The sequence below is a fragment of the Lepisma saccharinum genome, chromosome 26 (genome assembly GCF_977018435.1).
Source record: "Lepisma saccharinum chromosome 26, izLepSacc3.1, whole genome shotgun sequence".
Classification (NCBI taxonomy): Eukaryota; Metazoa; Arthropoda; class Insecta; order Zygentoma; family Lepismatidae; genus Lepisma; species Lepisma saccharinum.
The window spans coordinates 37,049,545-37,065,340 of NC_139254.1; the positions used below are offsets into that span (position 1 = coordinate 37,049,545).

The window sequence follows — 15,796 nt, forward strand, 5'->3', positions numbered from 1 at the left end:
TCTGTATTATTGAAACTAACGTTAGTTTCCTTCGTGTTTTTTAACTGAAGCAGAAACTGCACTCGTACCTTGTAAAAGAAAGCTACGCAATGCTGAAAACTTTTCATATTTTCTACAAAATGAATATTCTTAATCTCTGCAAGGTACAAGGGAATCCTGTACCTATCAGACAAGGATGTCAGCGTTCAAATGGAACTAGCTGTGTCGTAAGAATAAGATTATCGATCATGATCCGTGCTGATTTTACCAGCGGAGTGGAACTACGACAGCAAAAAGTTTGAAAACCCCTGAGATATACCATTGTATTAGACTGAGCAACAAGCCTACCTTTGAAATTACTAAAAATTGAAATGATGAGAAAATGGATAAAACTTGTATATTCTTAAATTCACGATTAATGTACCAAAAGATAACAACAGTAATAAACTGTGTCTCTCCTACTTGAACCTTATTTAGCTTCAATGTTACTCTATCTTTATTTGTTAAGATAAAAGCGAAATTTGAAAAATATTGAAAAGACTAGAAATATTTACCTTGTCTATAAACTGCAAGAAGTCGCCCATATTTGTCCCTGTTCCTCAACACTGCAATGATATTCATCCTTACTAGGTGTAAGTAATTCGTTGGCGAAGTTCTGTGGCAAATATACTGTGGAAACGTTTGTCTGGTCAAGTAAAACTGCTTGATCTACAATTAAAAAAAATGTTACGGTTCTTCAATATCCGTATAAAAATATAACCGTTACAAAATTCATGATAATTAATTGTTTAATATAGACGCACACACATATACAGGGTGTATCATAATCATAATAGAGTAAACAACTTTAAGAATTTCGTCAAAATTGCATGGAATACAATAACATATTTGTTATGCATCAGTCAGTAACACTTCAAGTTTCTATGAATATCTACAAATGGATGTTCAATGTGGCTTCCACCAGTTATGTGACATATCCCATCGAAATTCTAGTTCTTGCCACACATTTGCCAAGAACTCTTCTTACCCCAAAGCAAGGACGTTTCTTTAGCTGTTGAACATTCTGCCGCATAGGTCGCATATAGCCTTTGTCTCTCACAAAGCCCCAAATGCAGAAGTCTAGGGGTGTAAGGTCTGGGGAACCTTAAGACGCAGCCTGCTTTTCCTGCACCTGTGAAAGTCGTCATTTTGGTTTTACACAACACCCTCGACACAATGACCGTGTTTACAAAATTCTTGCGTATCAAAAACAGAACTTGAAGAGTTTCTCATTGTTACGCAACAAACCTCATTGTACTGTTTAAGATAATTTTAATAATGAACCTGATAATATGTTTATTATACACGTAATACACGCTGCATTAAATGACAGTTCTTTCATTGGTATACTTCTCCAAAGGTTGTGTGACGACGACCTGAAATATATCAATAAGTCCAGAGGTCATTATTGTGCAGAAAATCTCTGGAGAGTCAGCTGATACTATCCAATTTTTCGACAAGCCCTTCCAGCAGACGACATACGCTGTGCCCAAATATTTTCATTCGCGCCGATAACCCGAGGGTAAAAAGTATAACCCATATTTATAATAGAAAATCAGAATGAAAACTTCATTTGAGGAAAACGCCGTCACGTCTGACAACAGAAAAGCATACGCATAGTTTACCTAAAGTTCATTTTATAACACCTTGCAAAATACTATAAAATCCGCACAATTTCATATTAATTTCAGAGAACACCCATGACCAAGACTGGTTTCGAATTCGGTACCCCTGGTACCAGTTGTCGTTATTGTTGTAGGAATCATAAATTTAGTTCGAAAGTATATTTCTTAATTACACTGCGCACATCTACAATAGTTGTCAGAATTTACTATAGAGTATTGATTGATTGATTGATTTGGTGTTTTAAGTCCACTTTATGCACAGTAAGGCTAATGGAAACTGGACGTACAGTTTAAAGTGGGATCGGAAGCACTATGTGCCTCCACCAGGTATCGAACCCGTGACCCCTACCACTACACCATCGGGGAGGCACTTCAATAGAGAGCATTAGGTGTAACAAGAAATATGATCAGATCCCCAGGAAATTCTGTGATTTCAATGCAAATATCTTTTAAGGGCATTTTTTATGAAGAACATAGGGTGAAACAATATACACGCAGTTTCTTTTTTCGAAAGAAAAAAAATCTTTTGAATACTATTTTAACAGATAAACTTATACCGTATGTTCGACATACTTTTCCATTAGTGCTAAAACACGTACATACAGACATTCACTGTATTTGAGTAACAGGTTTCTAGATGTTTTACTTTCTTCAAGTAATGGATTCGGGAATAACACTATATCTTGAAAGATTTTTGAAGAAGCCTTCTATCTTCAAAACACACACGGTAAAACAAGTGAACTGACCTATTTCTAGAAAAGTGCAATTGATAAAAAAATAGGAAGTGGGTTTGGCATCGCATTGCTGAAATCGCCAACTAGCTCATGAAGTTGATTATCCTGATAAAGATATATTGGAATTTCCAGAATCTTACATGCGTTGCGATCTAGATAAAGCCATGTTTTCAGTTCATCATAGAAATGCAATTCGTTCTACAATGTAGTGTAAGCGCAACTTGAAAATAGAAAGAGCATCAAAATTACCAAAATTGGCATTTTAGTATGTTTCTAACCCTCAAAATATGGAATTATAAGCACTATCAGTGGCGTGCGGTGATAAATCAGGCAGGGGAACAGGTCACCTGCACTTGCTCCCCCTCGCATGGGTGTCTTAATATAATACAATAGATCAAGTAAAATTCAACCCTTATTGAAATGTCAGAAGTGACAAACATGAGGCACGTTAAAATTATATGACAATAATAATTTTAAAGCAAATGTGATATAATATAAAGAAAACATTAAAAATAAAATTGTTGATGCGCAACAAAGAAAAAATTGATAATATAAATTTATGAGTCATCAGAGAAAGAAAATAATATTTTGTCGTGACCTGTTTCATCTCTTTATTCGTAGATTAAGTTGACGTTTTTCATAAAAAAAAGGTAAAGTGTTCCCCTGTGCATAGCACCACGCCCTGAAGGCGTATAGGGGGTGTGGGGGTAACGCCCGACACTTTCTTGATCCGGTCGTTAATTGGGGGTGATGTGATCAGCATCACGCCCCTGACCGCCTTTACTCCCCAGGGTTTCCCCCAGGTACCCATGTTATTCGACGCTGGGTAGACGCCGGGGCCGCTTCCACCGTTAGAAAAGTTCCCGGATTTGAACCGGCCGGGGATCGAACCCGGGAGCTTTAGCATGGTAGTCAGACGCGTTACCGACTGAGCCACCGCGGCCACCTGGACGTTTCTCATAGAGTTGAGTATTCTTGTAATTCAAACGTCCTCAATGCAATAATGGCACACAGATGGTTGAGTTTTTTCATGACGTTCGCTAGATTAGTCAGGGTGGCTACTGTAGGACCATAATAAAATTCAAGTATAATTCCCGGTTTTCAAGGCGAACTTTACAAAAATTCAAGCAGATGTTTTATCTATTTCAAGCTAAGGTTTTACCGTCTCTCACCACCCACACACATACACACCAACAAATACTTATAAAACACAATATATGGTTTGTGCGATTCCAATGAATCCAATAATTCTAATCCACTTTGACGGTACATATATATAATTTAAGGCGCGGAGTTTACATTTGTCATTTCATATAACTACTAGGCAGTGGCGTCCCCAAGGGGGGGGTGGTAGGGGGTTATACCCCCCCTTTGGCCTAATATCTAAAAAAGAACATCAATGGTAGGAAAATATGACAAAATGAGGGCGGACAACCAAGAAAAAGTATAGGTAACCCCTCCCTTACAAAAATCCTGGGCACGCCACTGCTACTCGGGACTATAAATACATCTACAAACACAAGTCACAAATGTTACGGGAAATAGTAATCTACGAAAAATTGTTAATTCTATAAGAATTTTAAATTTACCTAATCAACTTCAAGATATTTTATCTTGCAATAATCTTCCGTCCATCAGATGGATTGTTCCGCAAAGAACACTAACAAAGCAAACGGATTGAGAGAATTCTGTTTTATTTTCCAAGCAGCTTTCTTTTCTTGATAAAAGTAAAATCTAAACTGTGAAAAACTTGTTTCAGGTCATTAATAAATATGTATAAATTCAATGGAATTGGGATTTTAAAAAGTTGTAATTTTTCATGTCTACAGAGAAAATTTCAAGCAGAATTCACGCACAATTCCCGGAGCCAATAATTCACGCATAATTCCCGGAATTCAAGAAATTCCCGGTGAGTAGCCACCCTGTTAGTAGAAGTTGTTAATGTGACAAAACCCGACCTGTTCCAGACTCCCTTCTCAGGATTAAACAAGGACAACAATATAATTTGCCACTGGTAGAATATCCAGTTAATCATTTTACAGAGTTGTAGTAACTCGTTTGAAAATGCCTTGTGTATGATTTCGTTTTAGTTTTTAATTCAGTTAGGATGTGTGTTGGTTTGTTGTATTTTCTGCGAAGTTCAATGAACTACAGGCTTTCGTCCTCAGGCGGTCGATCATACAACACTCGCAACATTCGCTTTCTTGTCCTGCAGCTGCGTGCCTTGGAACTTTGGTCTTGGGGTTGGTGGAACAGGTGGATGTGAGCTGTTCCCTCGGAAGCTATTTCGCAGCGTTTAGCCAAGACATTTAGCAGACGCTTAGACTGTAGAAGATTTTTTAAGTTCGTTATGAATGTCAGACGCAAGTTCTCAACGAGATTAGGAAGTTATGGACTTTCTACACTTAAAAGTATCACTTATGACGCGATTAAACTTCAGCACATAGCAAAAACTGGAAGAAAAGCGAATCCGCAATATCTCTCTGAGGGAACAGCTAGAGTGTTCAGCTTCCGTGGTGCCGTGGGAATCGTTTACCTTCGCGCGTGGTCGGAAATACTCGGCTTCAGACAGTAGAGGGCATGATACTAAGAGAGCATGGTAGAGCATGGGGTGAGAACCATGATGCGTTGGGGGTAGATGACGTCAAAAAAGTCCAGCCACGGTGAAATATTTTCTTCAGTGTTACTTTTGGAAACGTTGATTTCGGGAGAAAGAAGTGTTCTTATTATGTTAATATAAATAATTTAAATAGCCCAAAAGCGCAGTAAGTAGGAGGGAACAGCCTGTTCCCTCTGTTCCATGGAGGGACCGCCACTGAGTACTACAATAATAGGTTATTCGGCTCCAAACAACATAAAAACTTACTTAAAAAATGAAAGCTCATATTTAATTTAGTAGGAATAAAAGAGGCAAATAGTCAAAATCCGAGCCCTAGTAATAACGGTTATAAACGAAATTACCTATTAATTTCTCAGAATATGCATTATGGACAAGACTTTATGTAATTTATATAAAGTAGAGAGTATGCTATGTGATATTGCAGAACCAAAGCATTACATATTTGTTCCCTTGTGGAGTAATCTCAAGACCAATGTGAAAGTTCAAAACACTAATATTGAGGTTGGTTGAATGATGTGGGAACACCCGTTAAAACAAGTACGGATGGAAAAACACAAATCAAATATCCTGTTACACGATACTGGAGAGTGCCAAAATCCTTAAACTACGTTGCCAATATCGTAGCCATCGCGTAGTCCGCCATCTTTAAGGATTGCAGGATAACGATATGTAAGGAGCACTAAACCTTGGGATGTAATTTTATTTTTTAAAAATCGCATAGTGAAGATAAAAGATGGAAGGCATACGCGACAAGTCTTTGGTTGCCATAACTTGCCATTATGTAAATTTTGATGTAACTCGATTTTACATAGGCCTACTGGTTAATTTTTAAATAGAGTCCAATGGTGAACTGAAAAGGTTGAGGGTGTCAAAATCTTTGAAATCCACGTGTAGAGATTTTATTAGAATGAATTAAGACCCTTAAATCTTAGGTCACATGCATAAAGTAAATGATAAAGGTATATTTTAAGTACAAATTAATTTACACTCCTCTCCATATATATATACACACACACACACACATATACATGTCAGTGTTGCCAACCTCAAAATATTACTAATTTTAGAAAATTGTAATTGCTCTTTTTCTGTGACTTAACAAGAAGTATACCTTGTTATTGCAATGTTATGCTATGCAAAATTAAGTGTACATCTATAAAAACACAATGAAATATGTATATTAATATTCACATTTAGTACTGAAATATTGTGTTTCATGATGAAAGAATGAAAACAAATTTCTTGAAAACATCTTCAATTGCTAGTCTTTACTCTCTGGTTCTTCCTTAGATGAGAACTCTGCATAAGAGAAATGTCATAACTTATATCTAGGTATTAGAATTTCCTGCATATCTGTAATTTTATATTCCAATAACTGAAATACATTTGGCGGGTATATCAATTCCTGTAGCTATTTAAAAAGTAATAAACCAAATATTATTTGGTCCATTGTCAAACATAATGCAGATATTCATCGTCCGAATATTTGGCACATATATTCCTATAGGGATCAAGCACTTTTCATGTGATATTACTTGGATATTGTCTGGGTGCACTTTCGACGATTATGTGGATACCAGTCAAAAATAAATATTTGCATATCAATCGACTAAAGTAACCTAATTTACTTCCACCGGATAATCAGGAATATCTGAATATCCGTCATTTGGTTTATCCGGAAAGCAATTGTCCTTCAATTGCTACTTGTGATCATTTCACGATAATAAAGTGTTTTTGTTGCAATATTTTGTACAGTGTTGGACTTCAGATCAGTATTATTTGCTATTGTTCTCTGCATTGGAAAAAGTGTTACTACCTTTGTCAACAATAGAATTATCAGCAATAAGTTCTGTGTTACGAACACTTAAAATCCACAATAGATATCAGAAATCATTACAAAAATCCACGAAGTAACTAGGTCATGAAAAAGCTGCTCTGGGGCCAATGATTTGACATCTCTAAATTTTGACTTTCATTTTCTCATTAAAATTCCTTCCTGGCTTCCCAATTCTTGTAGTGCGGTCTGAACGCCGGAGGAGGGCACCTCATCGAGGGTAGTTCAGAGAAGGAAGGTGTTGGAAAGATATCGTAACCAGCAGAGGTTAAAAGAGTGGGCTGGAGGTTGGCATGAAAGTAGTTTCCTGGCCCGATGCGATACAGAGACACCTAGCGACATATCAGAGGACTAGGAACTCTTTTCGGCTGTCCTAAGCCTGAGGCCAGAGAACCTTCCTTCCTTCACCACCCCCTCCCCTCCGCGTGACTCCCGCAGCGAGGTTTCCAGGAAAAGGACACCCACCTGTTTCTTTTAATTCTGGTTTCGGAGGCTAAAATTTCTCCACTGGCAAAGCAATTCGCATTTCTCTGCTTGCTGGCTGACTCTTGCATGGAGCGAGACGAGTGGCAGGCTCCAGAGACAGAACATTCATGACTAAAGTTTTGATTGAATAAATTTGGTTGATTACAGTGGCTACTATAATTATGTTGAATTTTCTTGTTGAGGTTGGAATTTTATCAATTGAGAGTAAAGAAGGCGGTAGAGAATATCAGTTGAAAGAAAGTATTTTCCTTTGAAGGGGGTGTTTTTTTATACAAAATCAATATAATAATAATAATAAGGCAAGAATTAGTAACAATTATTATTTCAACTATTAACGAATCGAGTCCCTATTAGAGATGGGCAGGAGCGAAACTACCTGGAATTTAAAAAGGGGAAACGTGGACATGCGTAATAACATATGGAAAAACTGAAAAGGAGAAAGACGGACAAAACAATGTAACAAAATGTACAGTAGTAACAAAGATGTCAGGAAACAATAGTATAATATTGAACATACACTTTGATGAAGTAGTTTTCTTTGTTATGATCTGAATTAAGTCCCTTTGCACAGTTCTCATCGTTGGAGTTCACAGCAGCTTTAATCGGCCAAGATTGATTGATTTTGTTTATTTTACTTCGCCTTTCTGCCACTCTTGGCTAATGATGATATGATGTAATCGATGAAGAGACGCTCACGAAGGACACGTATGCCCAGACCGGATTCGAACCCGGGACCACTGGCGTCGTAGCGAAATGAGATAAATACTCCGCCACGGGGCCGGCTAATCGGCCAAGGCTGGGGACAAACTCTCAGTGATGATGGGAATCCCCTGTGGAAACATATGACCAGTTCCTGCATCACATTAGTTGCTCTCTCCTATTGTGATTTTTCCCAATGTTAATTGATTGCTTGCCAAGTGAAATTTCAGTCCAACTAATTATAGTATGATCTTCAAGATCAGCACTATACGTGTTACAAAGTACTCTTAAAAAAATCCCAGTGAATTGGCCAAAATAAAGTGACAGAATTTCGAGGAGAGGCCGAGCCTCTGTGGACCCACACTTGGTTACGCCAATATACGTAAGTAAACCCGTGGTGCTACAGCCCCTGAGGGCCAGAGCCCACCTACCGACTGTAGGCCTCACTTCCAGTCCAACCAGTTATGTGCGGTCAGCACGACGAACCCCTAATCTTTGTTGTAGGTTTCCGTGACTCATTCATAGCTTCCCAATCTCCTCACGATGGTGGATGGCAACCGGCCCTATACACAGGCCGAAATCTCAGGAGAAAAGTTGATACGTTTCCCCTAAGAGACTCGAACCTGCGCGCGTCCCGTAGACGGAGCTCAAACCATGATGCATCGGACCATACAGTCACGATGCAGACCAGCAGGGCCGTAGCCAGAATTTTATTTCGGGGGGAAGGCTCATCCCTTATCAGCAGCTGCCATCTAAGGGCGAAAAAGTGGGGAATAGAACCCCTGAAAATGAATTTCTCAGTATATTACAAGTTATTGTACAGGATGTTTAATGTAAGTAAAATTAATCACCGCTATACCCTATTTTAATTACATATTTGTAGGATTTCGGAACGGTCTTCAGCTTCACCCTCCCTCCCCCCCGGTCACGTGCCTGCGGGAGAAAATATACATAAGTGCTGATCCCTTATTCTGATTGGCGTTTTAAGAATAGAATATCCTTCAGAGCTTCTCAAGACATGGTCTTTTAAATATCAGTTCTAGAGAAGAAACCTTGTCCAATTTACGTTTTCAATTTGTTTCCTTGTGTAGTTTTTAAAGAAGAGAAAAGTTATCACAATTGGTAATCTGCTGGACAAGATCAACGTCGAATATGTAATTGAAACAAAAAATTTAATGTTCGTACCACGATGGTTTTACTGACTGAAAAGTTTATGTTTCATAATTTTGATTGAGCAGAGGGGGCTCTCTAACTGCACCAATCGCCGCCAACCCTATGATAATCGTTTGAGTATCTTGAGTTTCTGTTTTAAGTCTACTTTATATACAGATAGACTAATCGGGACTGGATCTATATTTATAGTGGGATTGAACTAACTATTAGGCGTCCACCGGATACCAAACTCAGGATATTTTAAATTACAAGGGTCACCTTTACCATTATGCTATAGGGGATGCAAAATATATCTGAAACTAAGAAGAAATTTTGAATGCAATGTAGAACGAAGGAGGCACCGTTCACATTGAAGGGGAAGACGCCAGGAAATCCTCCCTCCACTTTCCTAACCTGTACATCTCTAATTTGATTCTCAGCGAAGGCAAGAATTTTATCCAATATTTTATATCACTTTTGTTATTTTTAATGAAGAATTCGAAGTAATAATTTGTCTTTAAATCTCAAGTTAGAAAGTCAGCAAAAATTATGATTTTATACTAAATTTTACATTAATTGAAGATTTGCAAAGAAACGGTAAACCGTTTTGTTGGTTGATTGATTTAGTGTTTTAAGCCCACTTTATGCACAGTAAGGCTAAGCGGGACTGGACCTACAGTTTAAAGTTGAATCCGAACCACTATGTGCCTCCACCGGGTATCGAACCTGGAACCCCTTGATAACAAGGCTACGACGCTACCACTGCACCATCGGGGAGGCCAGTGTAAACTTTTCGTCATTGTTCCACTCCAAAACAGATGTTTCTGTAAGAGCCACATCAAGTTTGTTTGGAAGTAGTGATGTTCTATGACACACACACACACACGCATATATCTCCTCAACAGGTACTATAGACCAGCAATGTCAAACTCAATTCGTGAGTAGGGCCGCATAACGATAATGTCAAAACTATCCGGGCCACATATCTAGAACCCCAACACCTTAAAATCCAGAACTAAGTGGTTCGACCCAATGGGGTCGGGGAGGGGGGAATTCCAGTGATTATTATTGCAGCATCGATATGTAAATTATATAGACCTCCACCCATATTTTTTCATGGTTATAGTATTTTTCATGTTAGTTTCGAGTATAAATTGGTTACAATTGTAACTGTTTGTGTGCAATTAAAGTTTCGTTTCGCACAGATTTCACTGTTTTTTTTTTTAACAAGCTTCTCATAAGTCTGCAATAAGTTTTTTGTTAGCATGAAACTCTTAATGCAGACAACAAATGTTTTGTCAGTCATTCTTGATCATTCGGCTGTTTCATTAATCTTCATTATGGAAAACAACTTTTCACCAAGGCAAGTGCAACCAAAATTAATAAAATTTCTACAGCAAAATAGCTTATTCGAGGGTACTGCTATTGGAGATATAACAAAAATCAAGGATAGCCCACCTCGCAATATTTATTTTTCAATACGAGTTGCACTGCAATTAAATAAGTTCCATTCGAAGTCAGGACTTTCACACGCACCATCTTAAAGAAAAGGGAGCAGAGCAGAACAAGATTATTGCCCTTCGCACCCTATGAAGTCTTGAAACCTGTTTCCAACTTCATCACGTAGTATTTTTACTTTGGACAAATTATAACTTTATTAAAAAGTTTTAATATAACGGAAGACTGTAACTTTGCAAAATGGCCTCCACTTCCTTCAAAATATCAGCTCTTGTGTCACGGGGAGGAATCATTCAAGTAGTTTTACTGTCATATCGAGATAAGAATCGCATCCACGAGTGAAGGGAGCAAACCGAGCTAGCTCACAGACGTCCGTAATATCGCATATTGTGAGCGAAAAGGCAACAACACGAACAATTTTCGCTTTCAATTGTTCGTTGACTAAGTAATAAATCCTCTCCTCTGATTTTTTTATTAGCGTTTCTTGTCTGCAACGTTTGGCTAATGGCGACGATGAGGATGAGTAATGATATGATGAAATTGATGAAATACAAAGAAAACCCATGCTCAGGCCAGGATTCGAACCCGCAACCTCTGGTGTCGCGACGGGTTGTGCTAACCACTCCGCCACAGATTATGGCAAATTTATTTCGTGATAAAGAAATATTTCTGAATGAATTTACTTTATCAGGGTACAAAATTTCTACGCTTTTCAGTATTCACTTCACAACAAAAGTAAGCATTTCACTTGAAAAATCTGCATTCCTCTTCTATAGTCCTTTTCTTACTCCCACGAAGTTTGGGCAGCGATATGGTTCTCTGAAACTTTTACAGAAACTGGCTTTTCTTCCAGGTAAATCCTTAAAAATCAAGAAACAGACTCATAGGCGACAGAAAGTATGCACGCTGCCCTCCCCCAGCTGGCAAGATATTTTCGTACTTCAGAAGTAACCTGTCAATCAGCTTGCTTAGTTGACACAACACCTACTCTATAAGGGAATGTATACCTGTGTAGGGAAAATTGGTCAATGTGTTGAAGTTTGGATGAGTCTGGTCTTGTATCACAAGAAAAGAGAAAACGGGATAACTACAAATGTATAGATAATTTCAAGCATGAAGTGTTAAGTGGGGCCAAGGCGGGCCCGCATTAACGAATGCTGGGGCTCACATGCGGCCCGCGAGTTTGACTGGCCGAAATATCAGGAGAAAAGTTGTCACGCTCATCCACGAGACTCGAACCGGCGCGCGTCCCACCGTTGACTCACAAAGTACTACATGTGAGGTAAAACTATCGAAATGTAAAAAGAAGAAGCGTCACCACCCTCCCCGCCTTTTCTACATTTTATTCAAATCGGACACGAGGCACGTATCTAGATATATATTTCGGAGCGGCGTCCTAACGTAATGTCTCAAAATAATAATATTAATAATGTTAAATTAAAATAAGTATAATTATATTAAATTAATTAATATATTTTTATAAGATGAATAGGTAAGAAGGCGGTATAACAACAGTGATACAGTATAACATCACGTATTCATTATCTAGCTTACGTGTAGTTAAGGTCGGCAAAATTTAAAAAAAATAGAAACTGCCCTGGCAAGGAAATTAATGTCAAATAGATAAAGAATATAATATTTATTGAGTATGAAAAAATGATGTTAGAATCAGTTGACGAAAGTAAAATTCCTGGTAATATTTTGCATGTTATTATAAGTAGTAATAATTCTTGCATAAATCTTCTTTGGTACTGTCATTCAAAGTCGTATTACTTTCCAATATTTTTGCGGAAATAAACAAATTGCGATTAGACAACAACCTTATTTTCATTACTTAATTGAAGTTATTTTATGCTCTCATTATTTAATTTTTGTACTTGGTAAGTCTTTCGGGGGGAGGTTGGGACTCCTGGACCCCCCTGAATACGTCCTTCGCGGTAGGGATCGAGATAAAGTTACTTGTCACTGGTTCCAATTCACGGTAAATATGCTCTGCTTCTCTACACTCAAACATACACAAACTCATGGCCTTCCTGCTTTCTTGGTTTCTTGCCTGGGAAAGAGGCAATAAATCAAGCTGTGACAGCTACGGGACCTTCTGACGAGGGGACGGAACCCAGCTGTGTAGAGGATTCAAAAAACCCGCGCGAACTAGCCCTCCCCGTCCCTTGGGGCAATTTTCGAACAGAGACATCTAGTGGCCAAGTGGCGAACTATGATGAATGAAATTCGGCTGAAGCGGCCGTATCTTTCGCCGTCGATAATACATGACTTTTTTAAACAATCATTTTGGGCTGTGCAAGTGACTTTTGAAAGAAAAGCCCTCCCCAGCTTAGTCGTAAAAGGATTGAGCATTACGTTAGTATGCATCATAATGGCCATTTTCGTTGGTGCTACCCACAAATCCTAAAACCATTCTGTGCTTATTTACGTATTTCCTTATGGGAAATTGAAAAAAAATAATGGAATTTGTGCACATTTAACGAACTGAAATTGCATAAATGTGTCATGTACTCAAAGTTTCATAAACTAAGTTCACATCCACTGCGTGTTTTCCGGCAAATTTTTGTCCTAAAACGTTATATTCAACAAAATGCAAAAAAGCCCATGTTAAATTTAAGCGCTTTCCACGGCGACCTTCGCCAAACTCCACCTCCCTCTTAAGGTCTCCAGTTGTCCAGAGTATCTCCAAAAATGGGAGTAAAGATTGGATATGGATATCGACGCCCTCCTTTGGGTGTGTGCCAGAGGCCTCTGGAGGAGAAGCAGCGTGATGACTGAAGATTGCAACCTAACACACGAATCATTACATTTTTAATAGTTTTTTGCCTGCTGGTTTTGGTCCACTCCACTCCTTCCTTTTGATGAACGGTACCAGATTGTCTTTCCTTATTCATTGAGACACACAACTTACTCGATACGGCGAACCTAGGACACCGAAGGTGAAGTCTGCTTTAACTGTTACCCTTTTAATCGCATTATTGTTGGTATTTCCGGTTTGCGCCAACATAAGATGTTGTCTGAGCGTAAATATGTTTTAGTGGTGATCTACCCTGATTAGAAAAGAAAAATTAAGACCCCTTTCGTTTCGAAATTTTATCCTTTGTTCATATCACTATGCCCTAATGAACAACCTCTATTTCAGATAACATTAGCCACAATTACAGGTTTTGTAGTTGTGTGCTTGTGCGTATGTGTGCGTGTGTGTGTTACTGTACACACACACACACACACACACACACACACACACACACACACACATACGTGCATATGCTACCTTGTGGGGACTCTGTTAGTGCACATACACTGTGGGGACCGGGGTAAATTACAGTCGTAGTCTGATGTGTTTGTTGAAAATATGTGACAAATAACACAGTAAAACTATAAACTCCTGAAAATTAAAAGTAACCAACATTGTGAGCAAATTATACAAGAAAAACGTTTCCTATCCTTGTGGGGACACCAGTACCCACAAGGCCTGTGAAATCAGGTGGCCTCGGGTCCCCACAAGGTTCATTAGATATATGAAAATTTACACATACACTCCATACACACGATTGATTCTGTACAGACGCTGTGGGGACCGATGTGTAAATAAGTTTGAAAATGCTACCCTGTTGGTACTTGACAATAAAAGAGAGGAAATACTTTTAGTCTGTGTCGATTTTTGCAGTTTTTGTCGTTTATGATATTTTTCATAAACAAAATCGTAAATACTTGTCTTGCAGAGAATAAATCACTGGAAAAGAGAAACAGATGTTACATGAAATAGGAGAGATCTGACGGACACAAGAGCACTGGTAAAATTATTTTGGATGTAAATAAGTGGCTGACAAATAAAGTTAGCAAAATAATTATAATAACGAGTGTTGTGTTATTTTATGAAGAAATGCAAACTTCTCTGTTTTGAAATGAAGACAAAAAGTAAAAAGCTACATAGCAAGTGGATTACAAATAATAATAATGATGATAATAATAATATTAACGATAATAATAATAATAATAATAATAATAATAATAATAATAATAATAATAATACCATGTGATATAATGTGGGAATCATGCAGAGGGATATAGGACTCGAAATCGATTCAATAAAGTTCTGAGTTCGATTATTTTCTTCCAGTGTCACTTCATCAATTTTATCTAATCGTCACGATTAGCCAAAAAAGCCAGAAAAAACGATGCAAAATGTGATATATGTGCAAAGTATCTTTCATTGTTCTCACAAACTATTTGTGTTTAATTTATATACATTTCGAATCATGCTTTGCTTTAAGTTAAATGTTAATTTGTATCTGAAGTCAATTAAACATTACAATGCTGGCCAAGGCATGAAACAAGGCTCAACAGTGTTACTAAATTAAATTAGTCAATAATTTAAAAAGTGCTTTTACAAGGGATATAACTTCTGATAGAAAAGTGAGTAGTGTCCCTACAACGTTGTTATCTTCCATTGAAGAAATATATAGTGCGCTCAAGGGTATACAAGCGCTTAGAAATTTTCCGAGGAGAAGCGGGAGGGGTGTATCATGGGCAAAGTCAATATATTTTTCAAGGAAGCTAAAATGTAAATTTACACGTCATGAAAATACTAACAGTAACTGTTACTAATATTATTGATTTATGTACATTTCTAATTTATGATAATATATTATTCTTTAATGCATTATTTACATCTCACAAATTCAATCAATTTACTTTATGTGCTAGCATGCTTTGAAATAAGAAAGTCATGTCTTCAATTCGCGATAGAAATTCGATATACGTTTAAGAAACTTTTCGATCCACAAGCTTACCTTTTTGTTGTTAAAGTGTATTGTGTGCTCACAAGGTATATTAATGCCGATACAAATTGAGTAGTGTCCCCACAAGGATGATATCTTCTGTTGTAGAAATGTATGATGTCCTAACAAGGTTTATTACTTCTGATGCAAAGTGAGTAGTGTCCCCACAAGGTTACTATCTTCTGTTGAAGAAGTGTATGATGTCCCCACAAGGTTTATTACTTCTGGTGCAAAGTGAGTAGTGTCCCCACAAGGTTTATTACTTCTGATGTAAAGTGAGTAGTGTCCCCACAAGGTTACTATCTTCTGTTGAGGAAGTGTATGATGTCCCCACAAGGTTTATTACTTCTGATGCAAAGTGAGTAGTGTCCCCACAAGGATGT

General features: G+C 37.8%; 1 protein-coding gene across 1 annotated transcript in view; it reads right to left on the reverse strand.

Annotated features, from left to right (window-relative positions):
• Window positions 1–519: 519 nt before the first annotated feature.
• Window positions 520–15,796, reverse strand: part of LOC145979629 (uncharacterized) — a 91,350-nt gene continuing 76,073 nt past the window's right edge. Inside the window, exon 4 of the mRNA XM_083112595.1 lies at window positions 520–687. Coding sequence (XP_082968721.1) covers window positions 520–687 — 168 coding nt within the window. The remainder of the gene's footprint in view (window positions 688–15,796) is intronic.